This window comes from Miscanthus floridulus, chromosome 7 (assembly GCF_019320115.1).
Source record: "Miscanthus floridulus cultivar M001 chromosome 7, ASM1932011v1, whole genome shotgun sequence".
Classification (NCBI taxonomy): domain Eukaryota; kingdom Viridiplantae; phylum Streptophyta; class Magnoliopsida; order Poales; family Poaceae; genus Miscanthus; species Miscanthus floridulus.
In genome coordinates, this window is record NC_089586.1 from 69,613,482 (window position 1) to 69,623,522 (window position 10,041).

Below are 10,041 nucleotides of genomic sequence, written 5' to 3' on the forward strand. Positions count from 1 at the left end.
TAAAGGATGACCACCTGTGCTTGGCAAAGATCTTCGTAGACATAGTCTCCAGCAATGTGATAGGTCCAGTTCGAATGATATGTTGCTCTCTTTCTATAGGATATTCCAACGTGTATAACTGTATATAGAAGATATGTTGCCTTGAAAAAAAATTCAACCATGGATATCCCCCATTTGCATTAGGAACGGAAATCATGAGCAGAGGTTCGAGAGTAGCATCTTATAAGGAGTTTAAAAGGCATTGCATCATCACCTAGCTCAGTTTTCTGGCAAGCCTAAAGACTCCCATTACCATTAGGTTGCCTTGAAAATAACCTACAAATAAGTATCAAATGTTGCATCATTTCTAGTAATATTGTACTTGCTCCCAAGCAAATTAGAGAGCCTATTTGTTGAAACCACACTAACTCTCGTATAAAGACTCATGTGACAAATCTATGGGACTGTTTGGCAAAGCTCCTAGAGCAGTTTCCAGATTGAATCCAGACGGAGATCCACCAAACAGTATCTAAAATGAACTAGGGAGCTGGTATCTGAGAAAAGTAGCTTCTTCCGATTCACTTCTCGTACAATATCACGTTTCACCTATATGTAGTTAATCTTAGAGAATCCAAGAGAATTTGCCTTCAAACATGCAGAGTTCTAGGGATAGGAGAAGCTAGCGTGTATATAGGTGAAAACCAAACTATCTATATGAACAGTTCATCCTAGATAGCATATGGATGAAATGAAATGTGAAGAGAGCACGTGAATTTATCAGAGCATACTTGCATCGAACGATATATAGTTATATACAGAACATACACCATTATATATATTTAACTTGTTACACTCGTTACAGTAAACACGATGCATATAGCATATATAGATCGTTAAACGACTTGAAGACAACATGAGAGTTACAAGACATATAAACAAATCTATGGAGTACACGTACGATGAAAAAGCAAAGAGAGAGTGAAACAAACGTTAACAGACGGCAAAGCAAGCAGTTGAACAAACTTGTGCGTGCGCCTGGATCTCTAGTCTACTTATGATGCCAAAGAAGAAGAAGAAGAAAAGAGCTAGGTTTCATCAAGCGATCGAGAAGTTGATCTCAGAAAAGTGCTCAACGTAACCACAACCGACGATACGACCAGACCATTTAGATCGTCGCCGGCCGGCGACCAAAGCAGGTGTTCCCCGTTCAACTAACGACTATATATATAATATATATAACATCACGACCGGCCGGCGACGAGGAACCTCGCCGGGCTCACCACCTGGTAGCCTGCCTGGTGCAGGTGGTGGTGGCCTCTAATGCCGCCGGCGGCGAAGCGTCCACAGCCAGGCGACGCGCTGGGGTCGGCCTGCTCCATCTCCCACATGACCTCCATGAAGTCGTCGACGGCGCAGGGCAGCTCGAGCGGGCCGTCGCAGCCGGCGAAGCCGTACTCGGCCTCGGCCGCGTCCAGCAGCGCTCGGAAGAGCGGGTGGTTGGCGCAGCGGGCGCGCACCCCGAACCGCTCCTTCTCCGGGCCCACCAGAACGGTGAAGTACCCGGCGGCCGGCACCGGCACACCCAGGGACGGCGACGACGCCGCCCTTTCGGGCCGCCTCCGTTGGGCCAGCAGCGAGGTCCGGCACCTCTGGAGCGTCTTGGAGAGGATGTTCTTCTTCTCGCCTCCTTCCTTCATTGTTGTGACGAACGAACTTACGACAGCAAACGTTACTGAGCAAGAAACAAATACACACAACTACACAAGACACTGCTAGGCTAGCTAGCCGTGGGTTTCTGTTCAACAAGGACACAACACAAACACTAGCTATGAACCCGGCCTAGCTAGCCGCGGTCGTAGGCCTGGTGCAGGCGAGACATGTCCACGGTGGCCTTTGGCGCGAGGAGGCTGTGCTTCTTGGTGTTGCTGGTGTTACTCATGGCTCTTGGAGGACGGCTGGAGGCATATTCTGCGGTTACAGGCAGGTTCAGCGTGCAGAAGAAGCTAGCCGCTGGACGATCGACTAACCGGTCGCGGAGGACGAAGCTAAGCCAACATAATAAGGAGCTGATCTCTGACAGGATGAAAGCACGCAGAGCAGCAGCTAGCTAGCTGAGAGAGTGCGTGATCGAGGAGAGGAGGCACTACATAAAGAAGGGTTTGGCTTCCTCGTGGTCGAGATGGATGAGGAGAGCTAGAGCCGATGATCGATCGAGGAGGAAAGGAAGAAGGGTTCTGAGGCGTGGTGCATGCCAAGGAAGAAGTGGTTGTAGTAGCTAGGTGTGTCTTGGAGAGAGCTCGATCGGCCGGGCAGCCTTTGTAGCTAGCTAGCTAGGGCCAGCAAATATAAGCGGAGGAGGGAGAGCAAGTGGCGGCGTACGCGTGGAGAGGTGGAGCTGGGGCCGGGGGCTCCAGGGCCGCGCGCTAGATTTACGCTTGCGATCGGAGCGATAAGCACGCAACCACACGTCTCTAGTCTTCCCGGTGTCTAGCTAGATTAAGAAATGAGGCCGGGGAGTGCGTATGCGCGCGTCAAAGGGCAGTCGGCTTCCGGGGAGGCTTATGCGGCCGGGGCCGTGCTGGGGCCGGCCGGCCACCTCTCCGCCGAGATGTACAGCAGCACCGTGCGCAAACGAGCTAGGCAGCGATGGCGACTTAATTAACATCATATCGACCCATTGCATCCGGCCGATCGACTTCAGCTGATCGATCGCGCCGTTGTTCTGACTTTTGGGTCGTGTGTTGGATATCGGTCTCGGTTTTAAAAACTCTCGAGCGATGCAGATATGCATGCACTACTGGAAACTCATCCTTTGCCGAGGGTTAGATCTCGAACACTCGGTAAAGGCTCTATTTGTCGAGGGCCAGCCCCAGGAGCCCTCGGCAAAGATAGACCATCGGCAAAGAAACGGCCCTCGACAAAATAAATCTTTGCCGAGGGCCGCCGAATGGGTCACGGCGGCCACTGGCGTCAGTCTTTGCCGAGTGCCTGCCGTCAGGCACTCGGCAAAGATTTTTTATTTTTAAAATTTTCTTTGCCGAGGGTCATTGGCCAAGCCCTCGGCAAAAATCCCCTTTGTCGAGGGCCAGGCTAGGCCCTCAGCAAAGATTTTTTATTTTTATTTTTAAATTTTCTTTGCGAGGGCCAAGCCCTCGGCAAAGGCCACTGTAAAGATGTCTGGGTTTTAGGCATCCGACGTCACAGCTTGCTCGAAACCTTCTCAATTTTTTACCACAACCTATACATGCGATAACATGACACCTCGATAAGTTTCGTGATTTTCGGACTTCGTATGGATTTTATATAATTTAAAAACACTTTTCTGACAAGTTCCTCGTCATGTTACGTGAAGAAGATGCCCGAAATTTGATGCGAGTTCGTGGATAGGGACTCAACATACACCAAATACCATGAATAACATTTTTTGAAACACTAAATTGCATTATTCCATCCAACTGCAGTTCAAATTTGAAATATTCGAAAAAAATCAATGAAAAGAAATAAATTAGGGAAATATATCAAAAAAAGTCAAAATTAGCCCAAATTTTAAAATTGAGTTTTCAATAATGTATTATAGCACCACAAAAAGACTGGGTTCAAAAAACCAAAAAAAAATCTTTGCCGAGGGCCTAGCCTGGCCCTCGGCAAAGGGGATCTTTGTTGAGGGCCTGGCCAATGGCCCTCGGCAAAGAAAATTAAAAAAAAATAAAAAAATCTTTGCCGAGGGCCCTAGATCTGGGCCCTCGGCAAAGGGCCCAACCCTAAATCGGCCAGCGGCCTGGCCCAAAATCCCCGCCCACATTTCATACGCCGCTGCTGCGCGCCGCCGCCACTGCTCGCCCCGCCGCCCGCCGCCCCGCGCCCGACCGCCCTGCGCGCCCCGCCACCCCACCACCGCGCGGCCCAACCTCCGCGCCGCCCCGCCGACGCCGCCCCACCGCCCCAGGGGCGCGCCCTGCCTCCCCTCCCCGTCTCGGTCGAGCAAGGGGAGCTCGGCCGCCCCGGCCGGCCCTCCGGCGGCCCCCCGCGCCGGCCTCCCCGCCCCAACACTAGCCCCCAGGCCGCCCCCGTCGCCGGCTGCTGTTGGAGGGGAGGAGGCAGAGGGTGAAGTAGGAGGAAGAAGAGAAGGAGAAGAGGAGAAGGAGGAAGGGGAAGAGAAGGAGAAGAACAGAAGGAGGAAGGGGAAGAGAAGAGGAAAATGAGAGAAGGAGAAGAAGGGGAAGAAGGAGAGGAGGAGGAGGAGAAAGAGAAGAAGGGAAGAGGAGAAGCGGAGAAGAGAGAAGGGAAGAGGGGGAGAGGAGTACTCCGATGCCGCTCGACCTCGCCGGAGAAGAAAGTGACCCCCGTACCGCGACGCCCGACTCCACCACAACCCTAGGTAAAACTCTCGTTGTCGGCCTTCGTGCCATATGTGGTTGTGTGGGCCTTCGTGCCGTAAATTGATATGAGGGCCTTCGTGCCATTGTGGTTGTCAGCCTTCGTGCCGTTGTGAATGCCGGCCATCCTGTCGTTTTTTGTAGGTTTTGGAAACCTCCCCGTGCAGGGGAGGTGCTGCCAAAATTTTGAACAAACAATAACCTATTGCCTTTTTATGCAGGAGAAGAGCACGTCGGAGGGGACCCGAAGGACCCCGATCGTCTTCGTCGGCGTCGCGGTTCTGCCTGCATTGCGTCGCCTCGCCACTGCATCGACTCGCCACTGCCCCGCTAGCCTGACTTCACCGACACCCTAGGTATAAATAACCTCTTTTTTTGCATGTCCGTCGTAGCTCGCGCATAACCCAGTTAGGCGTCTCCCGTCTGAAAGAGATACGGTCATAGGTATGCGGATCTTTGCATATCTACGACCGTATCTGTTTCAGATTGTCCACGTTTTTGGGACAGCCCGCGGATGCGTACATGGGTTAGTTTCCATGGTTCGCTCTGGTCCGAGACGGAGTTTCGGCATCACCTCCCTGTTGTTGTCCGAATACACACTCTCCTTTGCAGGACGTGTATCGGGAGAACAGCGGGGAGGTGCTGTCGAAATTCTGTCTTGAAGAGGAGTGGAGCCTGGAAGCTGACCTCATATACGTATCCGCGGGTGGGATTAGGACCTATCCTCACCTATTAGACATTAGGAACACCGCGTAGATGCAATTGATGGTCACAATACTCTGTGATGTAAATGTTAAAGGATGGAGGACTGTTAGTAGATGTACACGGGCTAGAGAAGCAGGAGTGACTACGACTATGAATGGGTGAAGGGGACAGATCGTTTCTTGAAACATGCATTTGGCCTAGGAGCAGGAGGACATTCTCTAGTTTGGTGTCCCTACAGCAAATGTGACAACAGGAGAAAGGTAGACGAGAAGACCATGGGTAGACATCTTGTGTTCAATGGTTATACGCCTGGCTACCAGCAGTGGATCTACCATGGTGAAGCAGATCGTATAAGAGCGGAGGTGGTGAGAGCACACCTCGAGGCTTTTGATGATGATGCGGGGGTAGCAGACATGCTAGATGACGCCCACCAAGCTCACTTCACTGAACGACGTGAGAAGGAGGAGATGGAGGAATCCGCAAAGGACTTCTACAAAATGTTGCACTCGGCACAGAAACCCCTTCACGAGCATACAACGATTTTCTCAGCTGGATGCGGTTGGACGCGTAATGGGGTTGAAGGCCGAGTTAAACCTGAGTCGAGAAGGCTTCGATAAGATATTGGCCATGTTTGGCACCATGCTACTGGAGAAGCACACTTTGCCGACGAACTTGTACGAGGCAGAGAAACTCCTTCGTATGCTTAAGATGCCATATGACAAGATACATGTTTGTCAGAAGGGGTGCGTCCTATTTAGGAAATAACACAAGGACGCAAATTACTGTCCGAAGTGTAAATCCTCTAGGTACCTAGAGGTAGACTCTGGTGATGGTCAGAAAAGGCAGCTTTCGATCCTCGCGAGTGCTACGGCACCTTCCTTTCCTACCGAGGATCCAACGGCTATTCATGATCGAGGAATCCACGAAATAGATGACATGGCACAAAGATGGCAAATGGTACAATCCTGGGAAGACGGTACATCTGTCTGATGCTGAAGCATGGACGTACTTCAATGACAAACATCATGACAAAGCAGCTGAGGCCCGTAATGTACGTGTCGCGCTGACAACAAATGGGTTCAATCCTTATGGAATGATGGCTGCCCCATACACATGCTGGCCCGTTTTTGTTATCCCCCTCAATCTCCCTCCTGGCATCTCCTTTCAACGGCATAACGTATTCTTGTTGTTGATAATTCCTAGACACCCGGGGGAATAATATGGGTGTGTTCATAGAGCCTATGATTGATGAATTGATCCACGCTTGGGAGAAGGGGGTATGGACATACGACCGAGCTACAAAGACAAGCTTCAAAATGCACGTTTGGTACCACTACTCCCTGCATGACTTCCTGGCATATGGGTTATTTGCCGCCTGGTGTGTTCATGGAAAGTTCCCATGCCAATATGCAAGGAAGCTATGAGGTTCATTTGGTTGAAGAAGGGTGGCAAGTATTCGTCATTCGACCAGCATCGTCAGTTCCTCCCTCTAGGCCATGAATTCAGAGAAGACATCAAGAGCTTTATGAAAGGTGTCAAAGTGTGCCGAGGTTCGTGCTCAGATAGATGCTCTCGTGCCCAATGAAGAAGGTGGTTTTGTGGGATATGGTGAGGAACATATGTGGACTCATAAGTCCGGCTTGACGAGGCTCCCCTATTTCGATGACCTTCTTCTGCCACATAATATTGATATAATGCACACTAAAAAGAATATCGCCGAGGCACTTTGAGGAACTCTCATGGACACTGACAAGTCTAAGGACAACGTTAAGGCTAGAGTGGACCTAGCGACGTTGTGCGATAGACCGAATCAAGCGATGCAGCCTCCTAGTGGCCGAAACAAGAACTGGAAAAGGCCTAAGGTCAATTTCGTCTTGCAAATCGATCAAAGAGGGAAAGTACTAAAATGGATCCAGACGTTAATGTTCCTAGATGGATATGCAGCGAATCTTAGCAGGGGAGTGAACTTAGGCACTCTGCGAGTCAACGGGATGAAGAGTCATGACTACCGCATATGGATTGAGCAACTTCTTTCGGCGATGGTCCGAGGCTATGTCCCTGAGCATGTTTGGCTAGTGCTGGCAGAGTTGAGCTTTTTCTTCCACCAGCTTTGTGCTAAGGAGATATCTCGGACCGTCGCTCAGGACTTGGAAAAAGCGGCACCTGTGTTACTCCAGCATGCACCCCTACGAGCATCCTTGGTGTTTTGTGCAGGAAATGGTACCCCGGCATTGTGCAACTGTCCAAAGAGCCGGTGGTGCGGGAGCCGGCCTCCAACTGGGACAGGTACGCGCTAGTCACGGATGACACTTACCGCAACAAGCAGGAGCGGGTATTGGCGGAGTTTTGGGTAAGTTTCTCTCGCACAACATTGCTTAATACATCTCATTCATTGGTTAAATATTTTATTGAAATAATGAATGGATACATCGGTTTTGTATGTAGAAATTTTTCAAGGCCGAAGAAGGACTTGAGGCCCGACGGATCGGGCGGCTGCCGCAGCTTGTAGGAAGTACGTCACCGAGATGCACCACCATGGGCACGTCCAAGCCCACATAGACTACTACAGGTCAGTACTTAAGCAGTCCCTCCCCAAACCTCAAGTAAGACTGATTACGCTGACCCAGGACCAGTACCTTGAGGTAGGCGAATAACATTCATAATGATTTGTTTTGATATTAAGTAGGTTCAATTTCATCTTCTTATATGTCAAATACTCGATGACTTGTAGGTGATTCCCTGGTGGTGTCGATCGTATCCCGAGTGCTGGGCCATGATCGTGAACAAGTGGTTATCATAGGACTTTGTTGACACGCACAACAGTGTCTGATGAGGCAAGGTCCAACTCACCATCAAGGTAGCCACAGCCTCCCCGGATACAAACAAGTATACGTAAGTGATTTTTTTCATTTATTTTGATGCTCAATTCTGCTTGATTTCTCACCATCTTCCCATCTTTCTCGTAGGAGGCTGCGCACCCGGGCGAGGAGGTCTCGGAGTTCTCTACGTGGGCTATGTCCCACATGGACAGGGTGTCATCCTCTGTCTCCTTCGACCCGGCTGCCCCCGCCCCAGGTGTACTCCGACCCGAACGTGTACACTAAAGTCCAAGAGTACACGTCCTCGGTAAGGGAGATCTATGGGGAAGATTACAATGTGCACACTGAGTCCATTGATGCAGAGATGATCATGAGGCTCGGAGGAGGCAAGAAGCACGGGTGGCTATGGATTGTAGATGGCGCCATCGACTCCACCACTGTTCCCTCCCTCGACGCTATCTGAGCACGGAGCACGAGCTCCAGCCAGCCCATATGCACACGGCCTTCTCCAGCACTGCAGCAAGTCCATGCACTCCAGGTAATTCCTGTTTTACTCGTCGTACGTTGATATTTACACACCTAAATTAGATTTGTATTACTGATACATTGGAGTGAAATATTACAGGCCGAGCTGCAAGAAACAAAAAGGCAAAGTCAAGAGCAGAATGCGGAACTGACCGCACAGCTGCAGGCCCAGCAGGTCGCGTTTGAGGCTACGCAGAAGCAGATAGCAGAGATGATGGTGATCATGCAAAGTCTTGGGCAAGCATCGGGTGTACCTATGCAGTTTTTAGCTCCTCCACCTCCTACTCCTGCAGCTACTCCTGTAAGTATGAAAGTTCACTTTTCGCTTGTGCTTTGCATGTATGTCGGCCTTCGTGCCGTTGTGGATGTCGGCGTTTGTGCCGTTGTGGATGTTGGCGTTCGTACCATTGTGGATGTCGGCGTTCGTGCCGTTGTTTCTTGTAGGTTTTGAAAATCTCCCCGTGCACGGGAGGTGCTGCAGAAATTTTCAATTGAGTCTAATCTTTTTGTATTCCTAGATTACTAGATGCAATCTCTAAGTTCCAAAATTGTTTTCTCGGATTACTCACACATGCAATCTTTGCTCCTTTGTGCAGCCTCTGTCCGCGAGTTCCAATCATCCCAGTAGTGCATCACCGGGTGATCCCGCCTTTCCTTCACCACCGTCTCATAGGCTACCTTGATGAGGACTAGTGCTAGGTGATGTGGTTGGACTTTATTGTAATATTTGTGGTTTATGTTCTGACTTGTGCTTGGATTTCATGAACTTGTCGTAATAAACATGTGAATGATGATGAACATGTGACTTGTCGTTGTAATATATTGTGATTTATGGTTCACAATTATGGTTGTGATATATTGTGAGAAAATGGGTTCTGTGTGATATATATATGTGATGGTTGATATATATATGTATATATATGAAATGCTTGTGTCGATGGAATGCAAAAAACAAAAAAAAAATTAAATTTCTGCCTCTTTGCCGAGGGCAATGACCAAGGCCCTCGGCAAAGAAGGGTCCTTTGCCGAGGGCCGTCCCATTGCCCTCGGTAAAGATTCATTGGAAAAATTCTGGAACATTTCTTTGCCGAGGGCCATGGTTGGAGGCCCTCGGCAAAGACTTTTTAAAAAAATTAAAATTTCTTTGCCGAGGGCCTACGGGGAAGCCCTCGGCAAAGATTTTTCAAAAAAAAAGAATAATTCTTTGCTGAGGGCTGTCCTATTGCCCTCGGCAAAGATTTTTTAGAAAAATTCTGCAACATTTCTTTGCCAAGGGCCATGGTTGGAGGCCCTCGGCAAAGATTTTTCAAAAAAAAGAATAATTCTTTGCTGAGGGCCCCCGGAGACGGCCCTCGGCAAAGACTCCGTCCCAGGCGCCGGCGTCGTGACGGCTGCTTTTCTTTGCCGAGTGCCGGTCCAGCCCTCAGCAAAGGCTTTGCCGAGTGCTCGATAAAGGGCCCTCGGCAAAGACCCTCTTCGCCGACTTAAAATTCTCCGAGAGCTCTTTGCTGAGGGCCGCCCTCGGTAAAGCCTTTACTAAGGATTAATGGGCCTTTGCCGAGGACCTCAGGCCCTCAGCAAAGAGGCCGTCTCCGGTAGTGATGCATGGCACGCTTGTTGTTTTTTGCGACTACGAT

General features: G+C 50.0%; 2 protein-coding genes across 2 annotated transcripts; one reads left to right on the forward strand and one right to left on the reverse strand.

The window, feature by feature from the left end:
* Window positions 1-851: 851 nt before the first annotated feature.
* On the reverse strand, window positions 852-2,280 carry LOC136463394 (auxin-induced protein 10A5-like). The gene has a single exon (XM_066462393.1). It carries the CDS (start codon window positions 1,674-1,676, stop codon window positions 1,221-1,223), a length of 456 nt encoding a protein of 151 aa, XP_066318490.1. The 5' UTR covers window positions 1,677-2,280; the 3' UTR covers window positions 852-1,220.
* Window positions 2,281-2,482: 202 nt separating this feature from the next.
* LOC136465635 (vegetative cell wall protein gp1-like) lies at window positions 2,483-4,181 on the forward strand. Its single transcript, XM_066464291.1, has 2 exons — window positions 2,483-2,589; window positions 3,713-4,181. The coding sequence occupies exons 1-2, from the start codon at window positions 2,483-2,485 to the stop codon at window positions 4,179-4,181; spliced, it is 576 nt and encodes a 191-aa protein (XP_066320388.1).
* Window positions 4,182-10,041: the final 5,860 nt, after the last annotated feature.

Bases quoted from the DNA above. Each gene is read 5' to 3' on its own strand.
- LOC136465635 (XM_066464291.1), top strand. From the start codon at position 2,483: ATGAGGCCGGGGAGTGCGTATGCGCGCGTCAAAGGGCAGTCGGCTTCC. The intron at 2,590-3,712 runs GTACAGCAGCAC...CGAGGGCCCTAG, and splicing joins GGCCACCTCTCCGCCGAGAT to ATCTGGGCCCTCGGCAAAGG.
- LOC136463394 (XM_066462393.1), bottom strand. From the start codon at position 1,676: ATGAAGGAAGGAGGCGAGAAGAAGAACATCCTCTCCAAGACGCTCCAG.